This window comes from Rhynchophorus ferrugineus, unplaced genomic scaffold (assembly GCF_030347505.1).
Source record: "Rhynchophorus ferrugineus isolate W39M unplaced genomic scaffold, kcgeb_rfMv2 rfM1, whole genome shotgun sequence".
Classification (NCBI taxonomy): Eukaryota; Metazoa; Arthropoda; class Insecta; order Coleoptera; family Curculionidae; genus Rhynchophorus; species Rhynchophorus ferrugineus.
In genome coordinates this window covers 11,957,271-11,976,823 of record NW_027472580.1, presented here as the reverse complement: position 1 = coordinate 11,976,823, position 19,553 = coordinate 11,957,271, and the positions used below count along the sequence as shown (strand labels likewise).

Here is a 19,553-nt window from a genome sequence, read left to right as displayed (position 1 = left end):
GTAATGCAAATTAAATATTCGATACACTGTTCCTAAACAACATTCAATTGAAACACGAAAACTATCGGAAACATTGAATAATGTGTGAAAAACTCCATGAAGAAGCTTGTAAAATCTTACCTAACTCATCATATCCCCTAGGTAGCATCCCTTCTGATTAGAGCGGAATATACATCCCGTAAATCGCCAAAAACGCAAAAAGAAAAGTTTTAGTAGAAAACGTTTTTGCCATATTCATCTGATATTGCTCTGAGAATAGTGTTTGTTTGCTAATTAACTTGCTTTTATAGCGATCATCTTCCTGTGATAAGCTACTTCAGTTTAAACATTGAATTCGGTGTCTTCAAACATTTTGAGCATTCTAGTAAATTTTTTACATAAATGTTAAATTCGCCGGATATATCACCACTTGAAAAAATAACTAAAACAATGCAATATGTATGTATGTATGTATGCAAGGGGAAGGTTTCAATTTCAAACAAAAATATCCAAATATTGTCCATCCATACACAAGAGCAACGTTGATAATTTAGAGATTTGAGAACAAAATAGTGTGGTACTTCAGAAACAGTGATCTTTCGAAATTATTCGAATATTTCGAAAATTTCGAAATAAAGATCGAACAAGACGACATGCTTAGTACTCAAACCTTTAGAGCTGATACTAATATACACGTTAATATTAGTGTAAAGAAGTTGATTGAAGCTAAGAAAACGTAATACCAAAATCTTAATTTTTTAATAATTTAGAACTGTATAGCCTTATTTATTGACAAAGTATTGTTCAGTTTATAGATCTAACCAAACTCGTCAGATTTTTGGTCTAAAGGCTAACCGAATAATAACAAAACAAAAGACTCGGTATTGACAAGCCCCTTAAACTATGCCAACTTATCTAGTTATATATCTAGGAGGACACCTCGGTCCTATCTTAGCCTCCGGTGTAATTACGTTTATGTATTAATTCTTCTGTTTTTCTATTAAATACACCTCACTACACTACGCAAGAACAAATGTTTTGATTTCTTAGAATCTGTGTCTTGTTATTACTTTTTACAAGTTCCTTCTATCGGACTTTTACATCAAAATGTATTTCGAGAGCGCTGATGTTATTATTTATTGTTATTAATGCTTGTATGATCTGATTATAAGTGAACTGTAAGGAACAGTCCCAATAGGTTCAAACTGGGTCCGAATTATTTATATTTTCAGTTTATTGTTGTAATTTTCATGTGGCTTCTTCGCTATTGTCTCCAAGAGCAAGTATAGTTAACAAATGTAGCCATCATAATAATTTCTATTAGTGGTATATCACATGTGTAGAATAGGTAAAGAACTGGCGCCCACCTTTTGAACTGACTTCCTTGTTGTACACCTGCTTTAGCTTCTTCACATGCTTCTTAAATTGCATCTGTTATTCTATGCACCTGGTCAATTATTGAATGCTTATTAATAAACTAAAATTGGTGTATATGTGTTAAATTGTTCCTTTTAATATATAATAAGCCATACTTATAATGTAAAAAATATAGACAATCAGTAAATACAGCAGCAAAATATTTCATCCGGACAAGTTCGAAGCTCTCGCTACCAATTTTCAAGAGGCGAAAATGAACCGGATACAGCGACATCTATGCGTTGTATCGGATCATATCTGTCTCTGAATCGGTTCCTGATTAGCAACGTACATCTGCAAAGCAAAGTATCGTCTCGTGTTTATTGAATTCTAATTGTTGGGCTTAATATTCTGTCGGCGCCCGGTGCCTCCGCGGATTCTCGAAATTCGTTTAATATTTCGTATCGGTCCTGTTTCTGTTCTTCGGCTCCCTACGACACGAGAATAAAACATACTCGTTTTTTTTCCGTGCGAATTTATGGAATCCGCCCGATTTGATGACGGATGACGTTACGCGATTATACAAATGTGTTTTTTATTCGGATGGAAGTGATTCAAATGTAACGTTAATTTTCTTTATTGACTACTTGGACATTTAGATTCAATAGTTTGTATTCCGCGAACGGGTGCAGCGTGGATTTATTGGGATTATATAACATGTTGATACTAATTGGCGTAGGAAATTTGATTTAGAATTCGTCTAAGTGTCCGTTGGTATCTTTAAAACATTTTTTCTTATCGTAAATACCATGTTGCTGAGCATTAAAATTTAAATGTTCGAAAAACTTCTCAAGTGATTTTTTCAAATTTTACGCATTGCTCAAATTAACATTTGGACTCCATTTGTTTTCAAACTAATACATTGATTTTAATCCTCACCGACTACTAAGGATTTCAGAGAGGTAAATTAGTAAAACTGTTAATATGTTTTGCCTCTGGTATATTTGAAATATGGAAAAGCCTTATAATTGGCCGTTGATTAGAAAAGAAGGTGAGTGGCAGATAGAGTATGCTTTCAAAATAGGAGCGACCTACATGCCATCTTAAATAAGGTGAACCTAGGGATTCCAATTCATTCACTAAATTTCACAATTCATTATTCAGGATCAAGAAATCAAGACAGAAAGACCCAAATTAAAAATAGCCTTGGTTCACTTAATTGTAATTAGTGTAAATACACTAGGTAAAGTAAAGTGTTTAATTAATCCACAAAAAGTCTATCTGTAATCGTCAGCTGCGATCAACCAGTGCGCAAAATGAATCAACAACAATAAACAAGTAAAAGGGCTCCAAAGTCAGTTTGCTACAAAAGCTATCGGATTTCTCCAACAACGGCTAGTTTTTTTATTAAGACCCACTAACATATAATGTGTTTTTAAAACAATTCAAAAATTATGAGATGTGCTGGGATTATTGTGCTTTTATAGCTTAGTGTTACTTTTATTGTGCTTAAAATAATTATTCTATTTTATGGAAAGAAGTCGCGACTCTCAAACATCGCGTTCAAAAAGGCACTGAAGGTTTAAATATATTATAATATAAACCAAATCCCTTTTTCTAGGTGCATTTCAAAAGCACAGTATTCGTAGCAAGTTCATTATCAGTCGCATGATTCTTAAGGACCTTACACCCCTGCCAAAGATACGACCAGAGCTTATAATTGTTGTAAAATTATTTGAAACAAAGATGACTGATGCAAAGCATCTCCTATGCCTTCATGCACCAGTTTCCCTTTCATAATCTCCTAAATAGCACTCTTTTTTACAAATTTATACCCTGCGTGGAATGATTACTCAAGTTTTGATGACTTTAAATTGCAGTAAACTATATTATTGCATTGCAACTTTAGTTAGGCTTTGGCGGCCTTACACCTTTGGTTGCGATATTTGTGCAAAGAACCCAGTGACTAGAGGTGTTCTTCAAAGCTTGGATGTTTTCCAATTCGAATAGTTGATCTTACTGCTTTAGCTGCGAAACTTCTGCCGGAGCCCCACTTAACTGCATCGAGGAATGTTTAAAGTAGTTGTAAAGAGTCTCATGTTTCTTTGTAATTATCTTAATTTCATAAGTAGCAATGGGTATCTGAACATCTCTGTGTAAGCAATCAGCCTACAGTGCCTGCATGTATCTACAACACCTCTTATTATTGTTTCCTGAAAAATTTGTATCTTGTTTATGTTCATTCTCCCCATAACTGGCTTCCATATCAATTTCAGAACGAAAAATTGAACTTTTCTTCTCTCTTCCTTTTAATGCATTGAACTTTTCTTCTCTCTTCCTTTTAATGCATTCCTCACATAAATGTAATAAACCCAATTTTCAGTTGTGATACAGTGCTGAAAGGAAACGAAAACAAGCAATTTTGTAGTTTTGAGTATTGTTAAAACCACTATTGACGCCAAGGTGGCCACGCTAAATGTTTGAAGTAAAATTAGAAAGGAATAATTTAACAATTCTGACATAAGCTGTTCAAACCTGACCTTATAATTAATATCTAGTACCAGAAGCTTTGGTGTATCTGCCATTTGTTCCCAATAGGGATAAAAATAACTGGATCGTCGTCAAGAAATCTCAGAAATTCTGCAGTGACAGCTATAAACTTGCCAGAAAATTAGCAACATGATGGATCAGAACAACTCATTTATCCTTGATTAGAGTTTGCAATTTTTAATATTAATAAATTCGCTTTTAAAAAAGGAAAAGACCAAAATAGAATTTTTAACTGCATTACTTATATTACAATAAAGGATAATATTTTTAAAGTTAGCCAATAATTTGTGTCGTCTGATTTTTTTTAAATTAATCTACGACCTTTATGTTAAGCATAGAAGCACACTAACAGTGATTTCAAGTGAAACAATGTGATGTCCTAAGATCAGAGCTTTATTAGATTATAGATAATAGCACGATAGATAATATATAGCTACATATATATAGCAATATAGTAATTTATATTTTAAGAAATCAAATAATATAAGGTGGCGCAAAAGACCCGCTACCATTTTGAATCTTGATTATGTGACGTTTAGCTCAGTTTCGCTTAACCATTGTGTTGTGTTGCGCCACAAGAACGAGCAGAAATCGTGACGATATTTATTGAAAATAACCGTTCCATTATTGCCACTGAACGGAAATTGCGTCAAAAATATACAAATCGTCCACTGCCTCACAAATCCACATTTATCGTTTCCATGAGACTTTTCGACAGTACGGTACGACAGCAGACAGGAAGACAACGGACGTCCCGTAACGCCGAAAATGTGGCTCCGATGCGTGATAGTGTTGCAAAGTCTCCAGAAACATCAATTCGTATGCGTGGTTCGTAGTTACAAATTTCCGAACGCAATTTAAGGCTAACTTTGAAAACTGATTTTAAAATGTTTCCGTACAAAATTCAATTGGTCCAAATTGCTACCGAGAGATCCTGATCAACGAGTTGAGTACAGTAATGCAATACTAAGGCTGTCTGGTGAAATTGAAGATTTTTCGTCTAAATTCTTTCGTTTTCGTCTATTTAGATCTAAACAGTCGGTTTTGGGGAAGACAGAATCCTCAACTAATTCATGAAACATTATTGCATTCACTAAAAATAACTGTATGGTATGGTATTCATGCTGGAAACATCATTGGTCCCTATTTTTTGAAAATGACCAAGATGTTGCAGAACGGTACCAAAATATGATTGAAAATTTCTTTGTGCTGGAAATGGAAGAGCAAGGACTAGAAGACATGTGGTTGCAGCAAGATGGGGCCACAGTACACACAGCTCGTTCAACAATTCAATTATTGAATGGCGTAGCGGCAAAAGTCGTCCCACGCTGTATATAGTATTTGGTACAAAACGTATCAAGTGTTTTAATTTAGCTTTACATATATTACTATCTAAGTATATTATTCACCAGACATTGCTCTTTTAAATTACCTTTTACTCTTTGGCATGTAGTAAGCCGTATTGGTTGGAGCTTCGAATGCATCATCCATTAAATAAGTTTATATTATGTTACATAGGCAAAGAAATATCCTTTATTTAACCTAAAATATAAAACCAAACTAAGAAAATTGACCTATATTTCAGTAATATACCGATTATATAGCACAACATCGCACAGTATCTTACTTTACAACTTCACTTCACCCAATCAGAAAATATAAACATCTAAATCATTTAATCAAAAGCCTGGTACATTTAATATATTTTATCAAGTCTAAACAATCACAGCACTTGTCTTTATCCGCTTTCTTCCAGAATGTCGCTCTATTACGTATTCAAACCTCATAGAGACTAAAAAAGGATCAAGCCTCCTGTCATTTTTTGAAACTGGGATAGGGTACATAGGGGTTTGATTAGATTTACGAAATTCTTTTTTACTTCAAACAACGTAAATCTGATACATGGTTACAAATAAAGTACAAATTAACGTAAATAAAATACAAAATAATTTTGTACTTGAAAAATATCCGGGGTTACATAGTGCTTAATCGTATTCACTGGGTATAGCTCGGAATCAGCTTATCCTTTGATGTCATCATTGAATTTTATTATGAGCTGCATCACCTATACGAAATTAAACTGTATATATTAAGCCTTAATTTACTTTCTTATATAATTTCTTCTAATTATTCGTAAATTATGACAATATAGATATTAATATTGAAATATAGTAGATGTTCTGATGTTCGATATTTAAGGAAGGCAGAAATGATATAATATATAATCAAATATTGTTTATTGTTGTATCTAAGAAAGTCTTAGACATTAGAGTTGACAACACTAAATAAAATAAGATAAAAGCAAATGAAATAATGAACGATGATGCACGTGGCGGAATTAATTTAGGACCATGTCATGCAATTGGTCGTATGTACCTCGGTGGACGATAACAAAGTCATTAAGAAAAAGCTTAATTAATGTCAATATGTAACTAGGTTCTTTCCCCATACATTTACTAAATTTAGGAATACTAAGTAGCGATTGTATGTTTAATAAATCGCTGTTAATCATAATTAAGCTTGAAAAGTGCCAAAGTCACTATACAATCATCATTCTGGCAGTGTATGTTGGACAAGCTATACTTAATGTGCTGGAAATAGATAAAATAGTATAAGCACCATGAAGTGAGTGCAAAAAGCAACAAGGCTTCCATGTAAATAATAATTTAAACTATAATTAATTATAGATCCACAGTAATTTATAGGTCAGATTAGCTTGGTTATATACATTGAACTGTTTTTCACGCCGCCATGAGGGGTTGGTAATAGCCTAATATATATTTTACGTCATTAGAGTACATATTTACCTTTTTACATACAGTTCTTGTTTCCCTCGATGATGTATTTCCTTGTCAAATCGTTTTGATCACTTTATTTTTTATTTCTTCGGCTACTTTCTGTGTTCTTGAGTAGTACGTATTTTCTCTCCTCGCACATTTTAACCAAATATTCATGTATATTCTGAATAATTACACACATATCTAATGGACATAAATCTTTCACACTCTGAGAATACGATTTCCTACAATTATCGTATATTAGTTATATTCACATCTTCACTTGTTTCCACTCTCATCACCCTGCCTCGGAAATAATCAGCATTGAATCAAAATCCCATATTTAGAAAATTTCACTCAAATGAATAACTAAGCTTCATCTCCGATCCATCGAACGTTTGTTCACGATTCCATCATTTCTCAATTCCTTCTTCAATGTGTCTGATCGAAGTCATCAGTCATTCAAACCGAAGGTGCCATCAACCTTTCCTATTTCCAACATGAAGCACAATATATCTAGAATGAATTATTAATAAATGTTATTATTAATAAAACCTAATCAATAGTTATTCCAACCTTTATCTTTTTCCATTAACTTTAGTTGTCTTAACACTATTTATATGTTATAATGACATCATTCAGAAATATCCATGTCTCATCTAAATATACGATTTTAAATCATGTTTTCTGAATTTATTATATGTTTTTGCTAAAAATTGTATTCTTTTAAAAGCAATGTCTGGAAGTTCCATTAGACCTCCTCAATACATTTCAGTGACCAGGTCGATACTAATATTCAGTACGGATGCAATTCGCTAAAAATATTTTCAATAAAAACCGCAGCAAATTAATATTTAACAGTAAAAATTCGATTAAAGAGGGAATCCGTTTTGTCTGGCATCGGCATTTTTAATACGAGAAAAATAAGCAGCGATTTGAAATATATGAAAACAAGCAAAGCGTTAAGACAACATTTGCCGGCTTATAACCTCTTATCACTATTGTTTTGAAGAATTTTGCATACGTTTGACAACCGGACAACATTGACAGGCTGGTTCGTTTACATGTTCGAACTTATCGGGTAGCATTGTATCTCCTTATAACTTGAATAAAATGAGAAGGAAAATATTGTCTGATTCTAAAACGAATCTACAAATTATATTCACAGCAACTTTGAAGAGACTATATGTATTACTTAGTTATACATACAAGTTCGCATGCCAAGCCTTGCAGTATATATTTTTGAGTATTACGGTCTTTGTTCTAAAAACCTAAACCCAAAAACCTGGCTAAACCCAAAGTTAACTAACAGATACCGACGAACATTAAAAAGGATTGTGGCCAGACAACAAAAAACCACCGCGTTTCTCATCAACCTTCCAGAAGAACCGCGTCCTAACAGATTTTTGTGTCGATACATAGACCAATATACAAGACTACAAAAGTTGCTAATCATTACCTACAGCGAGACCTGAAAAATATTCTAAATGCTTCCATAGGAACAGCCAGTTATATGATTAGTGAAATTTCTCCCCATTATGGATCGATGAATAACATGAATATCATGAATGAGGAATAAATTTATTTTATCTTTTCAATATATAAAAATGGCCAATAAATATGAAGTGATAACAAAAACGGGAGGACATTTATCAAAGGTCTGATCACTAAGAGTGTAATACGTCCCGATCCCATCCTAGTCATTTATTTTAAACTCCTGATACGTTTTACTTACGTCCCTGTAGATCCGACCTATAATATCGTTTAAAACCAAAAAAGTGATAAAGGGAAACGAAGCAATACATATATCCGATGTATATGTAACATAAACCTAGACCCTTTCTCGTCTCAATAAGGATTGAATACATAAAACAGGAGCCATATAGAAAAAAACGGTGGAACACAAAAAATCAAAAAAACATATCCTGGTTTAAACTCGATAAAGCGGGAAAGAAAAAGTAATATGATTTTCTCCAGACATATCTTGTAACTCAATAAAAATATACTTGGAATCATAAAGGTTTTTAGTATATATTTGTAATATACCAAATTAATAACGGGTTGTTCAATATGAGAATGTAATTGAAGGAATACGCGAATTGTAAAATCACAACGACTCAAACGATAGGCGACATGTAGAGAAATGTTGTGGGCTTCGACTAATTCTAAACGGAAAATTTAAATATTGATCAAATACACGCAAACATGTATTTTGATCATCGTTATCTCATCATCATCAATTGGTGAAAATGCAGTAGCACAAATACCAATGTAAACAACTGTTTAAAATAAACATAACCTAATTAGATGGTTTTTAACATTTCTTTTCATAAAATAGCGGTAGCATAAGACGCAGTAATTAATTAGTGCTAATCATGGGATACTCAAAATTTTTCAAAACTCATTACTTTTGTTGTTTGATGTGAAGAAATCTGATGATGAAGCCCATCAAACACTTTTAGAAACATATAGTGATGCTGTTGTTTTAGTTTCACCGTTTGTCAAAAAGTTATTTAATAGTAATTTGAGGATAATGAATTGTAGGACTTATTAGGGAAAACCTAGCTTAAACTCTCAATCAACTTTCAAATAGTTAAGCAGTTCATGTATTCATCAACTATTTGCACATGTTTATATGCGATGGGCATGATCCCAAATTCGAAGCCTCTAAACACGCGACTTCATTGCTTATCAGGTAGAAAAGAAGAGTTTTCTGTAATGAACTGTAATCACATGTGGCATGCAATCTAACAAATAAAGTTCACGATAAGTAGAACCTATTTTCTGTTGTGTGATTCATGCTTGATGTATTGAAGCCTTTCTAATTTTAAATTAAAATTGTGAGTTTTTTAAATTGAAAGTAGGTTATAAATATATACTGTTATAAATGTAAATATTGTGAGACTCTTATCTAAGCATATTCAGTACACATGTGAAGCAATTAATCCATGGAAACTCTTATATTCTTTTTTATGTTGTATTTACTCTGACCTCTGCCCAAATATCAGATTATATTAATTAATGTAATAATTTTAATATTTTCGTATTTAAGAACAAACGAACCTTTAAGAATCTCAAAGCACAATAACTTTATTCCAACTGTCCTTTTACTCCTTAAGTTTTCGATTGCATTTTACACATCTTTTAACGACTGTTTTCCATTCAACTAATAATGGTTTTCAGATTCCCTAGACGTAGCACGAGCCTTCAACAAAGCTTAGCACGAACGCTTGATATATAAAATAAACAAAATGTTCCTAAAGCAATATATGAAATGCGAATGAATTCAAGAATGAATATTGTAAATTAAAAAAAATATAAAGAAACTTCAGGCAGCTTACTTAGAATACTAATATAAGGAATATTTAAAATATTTCAAGCATTGTGTGACGCCAAATCTTGTACGTACACAATGAAGACTTCAAAGGCAAACCAAAAGATTCGTCAGGGCAAGTGGACAACACATAATTCGTAGACTGAAAAAGACCAAAATCTACAAACGTGAAACTATGAAAACCCATCTATTAATTATTATAAATACATTTCTAGCCTAGTTTTAATATAAATTTAAGTTTAGAAATTTAGAAGAAAGAAGATATGTGGTTGCTGGTCAAAATTCATTCAGTCAGTTCCCAGTAATTATTACTAATATGTTAATTATTATTTTTGGTCAGCATCATCGGTGCTTGTATAACCATGTTTAAATTCAACCTACAAGCTAACAAAGTCTAGCTGCTGATGTTCCATAACCCTTATAAAGCAACTGTCAACAATATTTTCCACATAAAAACAAAGTTTGATCAACACATGAAATGATCGTTTATCTATCGTTTTGAAACTAATCCAAAAGCATACATTAGACTGAAGACTTATTAATTTATTTATCATACAATTATATATGAAAACGATTCAGACAACGTGTAATACTTATAAATAATTATGTTAGTTCTTTAATTTGTATTTAATCAAAATGCACTTGTTTTTCTTTGTGTTTACACATTTGTATACTATTATTTATTTATATTTTTTATTTCAGTTCAGAATTCCCAATAATGTGGATACAGTATACTGGTGTAAAGTATTTAAAGCACCCACACTAAATACCAAGCATCATATTACCGGATTTGAGCCGTTGATCGGCAAGAAGCACGGAAACATGGTGCACCATATGATTATGCATGAGTGCGACCTACCCGACAATTCAAACATATCTCTGTGGGAGAAATACGCCGCGGAGGAGGGTCAGTTATGTTACGACAGCATGCCGCCGGCTTGGGAAAAGTGCCTGACACCCATAGTAGCATGGGCAATCGGCTCTAAAGGTAAAACATAATTTTCAATTACTTAAAATATAGGGTGGCACAATGGAGCTATAATGCAGTTATAGTTAGTGCTTGATCATGATATTTTTTGAAAAATATCATTTGTGGAATGAAAAAAATCTAATACCAATAAAAACATGGTTCTAACAAGACCAACGAAAATTTCGATAAGCTCAAAAGGAATAATCCACTAAAATTAAACAACAATTACCAAAAATATTATTAAAGCACAGTGTTAATGTTTATTAATTAAGCACAGTTTTTTTTTCACAATTAAATCTAAAAAATGTTTTAAGAGCTAAGTTCAGGCTCCCAATAGCATTACTATAAGTTGGTCCTTATCTCTATCTATATAATCGTTTTATTTCTTGATTCACATTGTCGATTTTAAATTTGCGTCTATGTTTACGAGTTTGCACAGTAGATAGTTAGAAGATACTCTGAATTTAGATCTAATTTAGAAGAAAGATCTAATTTGTTGGAATATAAATTAATCATAAGGCCTATTTGTACTCATGGACTCTAAATATGCAGATATGAAAGTGATGGTAATGAAATGCTACTAAAACAGTCCTTTGATTAATTACCAATTTTCATCGCTACGTAACCTACAAAGAAGGCTTTTACAGGATACGTTACTTCACAACATCTCCGGATTTGACTCATGCACACTCTCTTGTATAGAAAACTAAAAAAATAGTAACAAGAACAGAAAAGAAAATAATTCTTGTTGTGTTGGAAGTAGTCAAGTCATTAATGAGGTTTGTCCATCAAGAATAGTACCAAAAACTGTAGTAACTGGTAATATTTAGTAATGATTTAAATTTTATTTAACAGCTAAGATGTAACTAGAATTTGTTGACAATAAAAGTCGAAGAATGTGAATTCAGAGAATCAGAGAATAAGAAAATAGACAGCATTTTGCTAAGATGTAAGAACAGTGTACAGTGATACTTTGAAATAATTAAATTTGCTAACAGAAGTAGACCTGGGCCAAATAAACAAAATATAAAACTATGAACGACACCCTAATGATCAAATGACATACATAATGGAAAATACGATGCATGATTATATAAGAATATAGGTAAATAAATTATTGTTTTTATAAAAATAATTTCCATTCATCCATTTTTTAGGCTAGTAAATGTACAATATATTAATCGAAAGCACCAGATAGTCAATTAATTAACGGGGTTTGTGGATCAAGAATACTAGCCATAATATTAGGAGATTTTTAGGAAAATTTTACTGCATTCATATATAGTGGTGGCTTTTTCGTTTCGTTTTAACTATATTGGGTGTATTTGATCTAAACGATTTCGGTCTTTTTTATGGTAATGTTTATTTATATGGTTCTTGGAGTTCATGTTAATTAATCACATATGTAAATTTATTTAAATAATAAAATAAATTTTATTATTTCGTTTTATTCAATTCTTTTTTATATAAAATGTGTTATTTCCAAAATTTTACCATTTTTATTTACCTACTGAACCTATTTACCTGCTTAATATATTCGAGATTGAATCTAATAATCACGATAAAAAATAAGTAAATAAAGCTGTATATACGCATGCGCCAATGTCGAATTTTTCTCCGTTTTAAAATTAAAGAGTCAATAAGCACATGCACCAAAACCGAAGATATTGTGGAATAACATATCCTGGCTTTCACTCTAAGACTAGAATCGAGCCTAACCACACAAATTCCTACAAAAGTGTATAAGTATCACAATTAACTTTAACTTAAGGTAGTCTAGTTTGATTTTAATGGAAAATAGATAGTCACATAGTATTTATCCCTAGCTTATTTATACTCAGCCTATTTGTGAATTGATCCAAGATCAAAAGAAGGGCAATAATAAACTAATGCAAAATTAAGATTGATTAAGATTTAGTAAAATAATATTGTAAGACTATCATAATGACTCACTCAGTTTTTAAGACTACAAAGAATATTAAAAGGACTCACCAAAAGAAGTAACATTTTTTTACAAGAACAACAACTTTTCTTTTCTTGCAATAATATATTATACATTATTATTTCCATACGATGAAAAAGTGTTAACAGAATCATTATTAATTGATATATTTCCGATTTTTAAGGCGAAGACTTCCCAAATCATGTTGGTCTGCCATTGGGAAGCAGGAAAAATTCATACTTTATGTTAGAAGTTCATTTTGACAATCCCCAAATGAAAACGGTCATGGATACCACGGGCTTAAGGTACGTATGCGCTTGCATTATAATAAAACTGAAGTGCTCCATAAATTATACAATCAAGGCTGGAGAAAAATTAGACACACATAAAACATAATTTTCAACAAATTGTCGTGTGCCCATTCAAAATATTTCGTGTTTCTAGGCTTCAATATACCAGCAAGCTTCGAAAAAATGAAGGTGCCATACTTGTGACCGGAGTAGCACCATCAAATTTACACTTTATACCACCTCTTCAAAATGAGTATAAAACGGCAGGTTACTGCAGTCTAGGTTGTACGAAAGAGGTAAGCCAGGAACGGACTATTCCTATACGATAAAGGAACATTGATTTTATACTCTTAAATCATGTGGTGTCTAATTATAGGGAATTACTAGTACAGTGCGTTTTCATATAGACAGATTTGAGCAAAATAAATGTATAATAACAAGAATGTATTAGATGCTTGCATGTATTTTAATCATGAGTTTCTATTGGTGAAGCATCAACGTAGGCAAATAACAATATCAAGATTTGATATTTTTTACACAAAATAACGATCTTTGCGTTAATATTATATTAAGTTAAAAATTAAGTAAGTTACTCATCGTATACTATTACGAATCTCTTATGATTTGGGACGGGACGGAATTAGTAACACCACTTATAGCTAAACTAAAGAGAAACTTTATTTTCATCTCTAGTTTTTTATACAATTTTAAAATGGTCTCGATACAAATGACAGCGCCCTATACTAACTTTTCTTCTTCTTTTCTATGCTGGCCGTTGTATCGATATAAAACATATATTTAACACACTATCTCAATTTAAATGTACCTAACAACTTAACCTAATTAACACTATGAACAAAAATTTCAAAAAAACATTTAAATTGCCAGAACGACACTATTACATACTGCATACAAATTTCTTTGAACTATTCTATTTCTATATGGTGAAAATTTAACTTAATAATTTTATCGAACTAGTTTGCACAAGTATGTTATAAACAAACATAACAATTAATTTTCTTCTCACAACACTCAAAAAAAAATTTTAACTTTTAATATTAATTCTTTAGTTTGTTCTTAGGATGCCAAATATACATATGTATTTGCCTTCGAATTAATTTATTCCATGCCACTGGGTTGCCTTTATAAAATTGTATGAATCTACTAAAACTTTTCCTAGTCGGTTAGCATCCTAGCCATCATAACTTGCTCCTTCAAGTCCCTTATCGTAGTACTATTTTTGGAACTTTCCATGAGCCTTTTATTGGTCTATCTAAATCACTTCTAAATATTACATCTCTAATTATTTCTGCACTATCATCAATATTAATTTCAATCGGTGTTACAATCCTCCACGTTCCTCAAGCAGTTGTTAAATGATGAGATATTAAACACTTTTTCTGTCTCTCCTATTTCCTTTAAAAGAAAATATTCTACTTATTTTATACTTCATAAATACTTTCCATTAAATCCACTCTTTGCTCTTCGTGTCCCTTTATTAATGAGTCATCAAAGAACATAACGAAATGAGCATTGTCTTTCGATCTCAACATTTAGGTACATTTCTCAATCCATACAATGATCAACTTAATTTATGGTATCTTGTTTCAGTAATTAAATCCTCCGATTCCCTGATATAGATATCTAGATCTATTGTTCCATTTATAAAATGATCGAACGCCAGTTTGATTTATCTTCTACTTTAGATCCAGTTGTGTTGAATTGATATTTATATCAAATTCTAATACATCCTAACTAAACTCTTCTTAATTGGTTTCAATTTTTAATAGTAGTCTATCGGACTCCATGTTTCTAGTTTACCAGTACTTCACTGGTCCTGTAATTCTATTGGACCCCATGTCTAATTTTCTAATGCTTCATTGATCCGTGTAAATTATACACAGCTGAGTTACTAAACTCTTCTCCATTGATTACAATGTTTTTGTTTTATTCTACTGATAATTATAGTCCTTCCCATATTTGTATTTTTTTTATTGCTTCGCTAAACCTTGTAAATTATACACGGCCGCGTTACTAAAATCTTCATTAGTCCATTGATTACAATGTGTCTTTCTATCCTATCGATAACTCAAGATCACATGTTTCTAGTCTTCTAGTGCTTCATTGGCCCTTGATGAGCCTAGAGTGATCTAATACTCCATGCCTTAGTTCAGTCTGTTGCGTGCAGCTATCTTCCTATTTTCCTTTTCCTTCGCGTATATATTTACATATATAATTTGCCGAACTCGAACTTTACGTAACATCCATTCCCCTGCGCTCTTCTTTGTCAGCCCACTGCTTCTTCCCATTTATACCGAGAAATCTGAGCCCATAGCCTGTTACGAATTACTTATGATTCGGTACGGAATTGAATTAATAACATCACTTATGGCTTTGGAACAAAGGAGAAACTTTATGTAAATCTCTGGTCTTTTATACAGTTTTGAACAGTCTCAATATAAATTACAGCGCCCCCTACTAACTCTTCTTCTTTTCTATACTGGCTCTTGTATCGATATAAATCTTATATTTAACATATACAAGCGATAATAACTAATAAAACGCTTAAAATTGAATTTCCAACATTCACTCCATTAATTGTGAATATAATTTGGAAAGACCTTTTTAATTATCTTAACAAAGAACAGCTTAAAAATTGATGAATCAATTATTTCCTGTTGTTTACATGTGATGGAAAAGATACCATATAGGGCAAATGGCTACCACACGAATTTACTGAAAAATATCATCGATATCGACAAGTGATTATTCAGACTTGAAATGATGAACCAGACAAATATCGTTCTTTCGACAGGATACCATCATGTTAACGTAAAGATGGTGGGAAAAAGTTAATAGAAAATATTTTTATTAATATATATTGTATCAATTTTTCTGACTAAATACTTCTTTCTAGTGAGAAATATATATACAAGCACAATGATAAAATGTCACCTTATCCCTCTGGTGTAATTATATGAATTTCATTTATATATAATAATTTAATAATATATATTTATATAATTTAATATATTTTAATTCCTCGGCTTCAAATCATGAATTAAATATTATTAATCCTGAACAATTACACGTAGAATGTGGATAACTGTAAATATAATTATTTTAACATAATGTAATTAAATTCCATGTATAGTTGAAAAAAATTCAAAAGGACATATTGGCAGAGGCAGACTCAATTGTTTGGACTTAAATTTAACAATTTTATGGCAAATTGGCCCATTTTAATAGATAATACAACTATCAAATCTCAAAAATATACAGATTAAAATTATTACCAGATATCTGATGAACAGTAACTTTTCCAAAATACCACATAACTATCAAATTGCAACACATGCCGTTTGAAGGCTATGACTACTAGATTGTAGGCCCATAACTGATTTTAAGAATATTTTTAAATTAATATTAGTAAACCATATTTTTAATTGAAATCTAACTAACTGCAATTAATATTTCAGATTTTTCCTAAAGAAGGCATTAATGTTGTCTCCGTTATGTTACACTCGCATTTGGCTGGGAGGAAATTAAAGCTACGCCATATCAGAGCTGGCAAAGAATTGCCTCCTCTCGCTCAAGTAAGTAATACGAATAATGAACTAATTTACACTGTATCATAAACATCTACTCATTTTTAGGATGATCACTACGACTTTAACTATCAGCAATCCAGAGCTCTTTCTCAAGATACTACAATATTACCTGGAGATGGTCTCATCACTGAATGTACTTACTCGACCAAAGAAAGAAAGGCTCCCACCCTTGGTGGTTATTCCACCAGGGAGGAGATGTGTTTGGCATTTGTTTTACATTATCCTAGGACGGAATTGGCTGGGTGTTATTCTATCCCACCGGTTAGATATTTTTTCGAGACTCTAGGCGTTAAGGAGTTCTATGGTATGAACATAACACAAGTAGAGGAAGCACTCTTAGAGGGAAAGTGAGTATACAGTCAATAATAATGCAACTTAAGGTATGTAAAAAGATACTTAGGTTTCACCGACATTTGAATTCAGATCGCCGAATCACACCATAGAACCTCTGTTCATAGCACCCTTATTTATGTTTAGAGGCACAAACGTCAATATAACGATCCTCTTTAATTTTTTATAAGCGTAAAAAACCAATCAACAGTTTTTTAAAATTTTGGTTTTAGTTTTGATCTGTTCAAAATTTAATCTTGATAAGCAGCGTTTTTACTTAAAATTAATCAATATATCGACATACCAGAATAGATCATCTGTTGATTAAACTTTCATTAATTCTTTATGGGGTCCTCTTGATACAATAATTCGAACTTGTGTGGAACCAAATGTATTCTAAGGAACGCAGACTATACATTTATGAAATAAAATTGCAGTTTATATAAAAACTAACAAAATCTGTAAACAAAATTAATAAACCTGGATCTAGTTAAATAAAAAATGTTTTAGATATATATGTTTAAGAAACAAATATTTTGTATATTTTAATAACTAAAAAAGAATTCAAATTCATAAATTAGTCTTACTACCTGTTATTTATAATTTAGCTGATTTCATGTTTAGTTTTCTAAATCTACAAGTACTGGATACTGAACTTATAAAAAAGTAAATGCATACCACTCAAGGCATAATGTTTTAAGATATAAAACATACGAAGCATCTATTAATTCAAACGCACTGTTACGAACATTTTTCAATATCAATTAATATAGTATGTATGTAATTATGTAAAAATATTAATTACAAGGATAACTGATTACTACACTATATAACAATATATTTTAACGATTTTTAACATGGAAATTAACAAAATTAAGCACATGTCTACATCTAATCTAAAAAAAAACAAAATCTGTAAAGAATAGGATTTAAAAAAATGAAGGTTCCACCGAGATTTGAACTCGGATCGCTGGATTCAGAGTCCAGAGTGCTAACCATTACACCATGGAACCTCTATATATCATTTGCCTTGAAGCAGGATCTAAAACAGACATTTTGTTCAAATGCCACGAAAAATAATGCAAACCGAGATTTGAACTCGGATCGCTGGATTCAGAGTCCAGAGTGCTAACCATTACACCATGGAACCTCTATATATCATTTGCCTTGAAGCAGGATCTAAAACAGACATTTTCTTCATATGCCACGAAAAATGTCAATGCTCCACCGAGATTTGAACTCGGATCGCTGGATTCAGAGTCCAGTGTGCTAACCATTACACCATGGAACCTCTACATATTATTGGCCTTGAAGCAAGATCTAAAACTATTTTCTATCTAAAATTTTGTTCATATGTCAGAAAAAAATACTGTCAAGGTGCCACCGAGATTTGAGCTCGGATCGTTGGATTCAGAGTCCAGAGTGCTAACCATCACACCATGGAACCTCTTTATATCATTTGCCTTGAAGCAGGATCTAAAACAGACATTTTGTTCATATGCCACTAAAAATACTGTCAAGGCTCCACCGAGATCTGAACTCGGATCGCTAGATTTAAAGTCCAGAATGTTAACCATTACACCATGAAATCTTTACATATTATTTACCTTGAAGCAAAATCTAAAAGAGATAGTTTGTTCATATATCAGTAAAAATACAGTTAAGGCTCCACCAAGATCTGTACTCGAATTGTTGGATTCAGGGTCCAGAATGCTAACCATTATATCATAGAACCTTTATTTATAACACTCCTATTTACGCGACCCGAACATCCAGTTACAATTATTCTCACTAATATTTTATATTCGTAAAATACTAATTAACCATTTTAATATTTAAACACAAAATATCGTAATTTTCAACAACAATGTAATGTTACACAATTTTTTTGTGGCAATTTAGTATTAATTTTGATGTCTTCTAAATTGATTCTTGATAATGACCATTTTTTACTTAAATTAGTCCTTATATACAACATATTAGAATGTATCAGTTCACTAAACTTTCTTTATTTCTTTATTAAGTCCTTTTGATATAATGATTCGGAGATATCAATTAAACACAATTTATAAAATGCATGTTACAAATCTATGGTAAATAACTGCACCTTATAGATAAAACTAATATCATCTGTAGATAGAATTAACAAACTTCGATCCAATTTTTTTATATAACAACTTTATTAGATACGCTTAGTACAATCTTAATTTACAATTAATTTATTACTACTTTTCCTATGTACCTGGATTAATTAACAAGCAAGACGAATGTGAGAAAATACATCAATATGTATTCCTCATTTATAAAATTATAATAACTTATAGTTTACACTAAATGTATACACTTTTTATAAGTTCCAATTAAATAACGAACAAATAGTTTCGATAAATATAATGTGTTAGAACCGATTTTAT

General features: G+C 31.5%; 1 protein-coding gene and 2 non-coding genes across 3 annotated transcripts in view; 1 reads left to right on the top strand and 2 right to left on the bottom strand.

The window, feature by feature from the left end:
- LOC143204253 (MOXD1 homolog 1) overlaps positions 1-19,553 on the top strand; it is a 110,598-nt gene that overhangs the window by 83,177 nt on the left and 7,868 nt on the right. The window contains exons 5-9 of the mRNA XM_076416792.1: positions 10,699-10,984; positions 13,093-13,213; positions 13,353-13,494; positions 16,678-16,794; positions 16,855-17,156. Of these exons, the coding sequence (XP_076272907.1) occupies positions 10,699-10,984; positions 13,093-13,213; positions 13,353-13,494; positions 16,678-16,794; positions 16,855-17,156 (968 nt within the window). The remainder of the gene's footprint in view (positions 1-10,698; positions 10,985-13,092; positions 13,214-13,352; positions 13,495-16,677; positions 16,795-16,854; positions 17,157-19,553) is intronic.
- On the bottom strand, positions 18,081-18,152 carry TRNAQ-CUG (transfer RNA glutamine (anticodon CUG)). The gene has a single exon. It is a non-coding gene; the product is annotated as a tRNA-Gln (tRNA).
- TRNAQ-CUG (transfer RNA glutamine (anticodon CUG)) lies at positions 18,359-18,430 on the bottom strand. Its single transcript has one exon. It is a non-coding gene; the product is annotated as a tRNA-Gln (tRNA).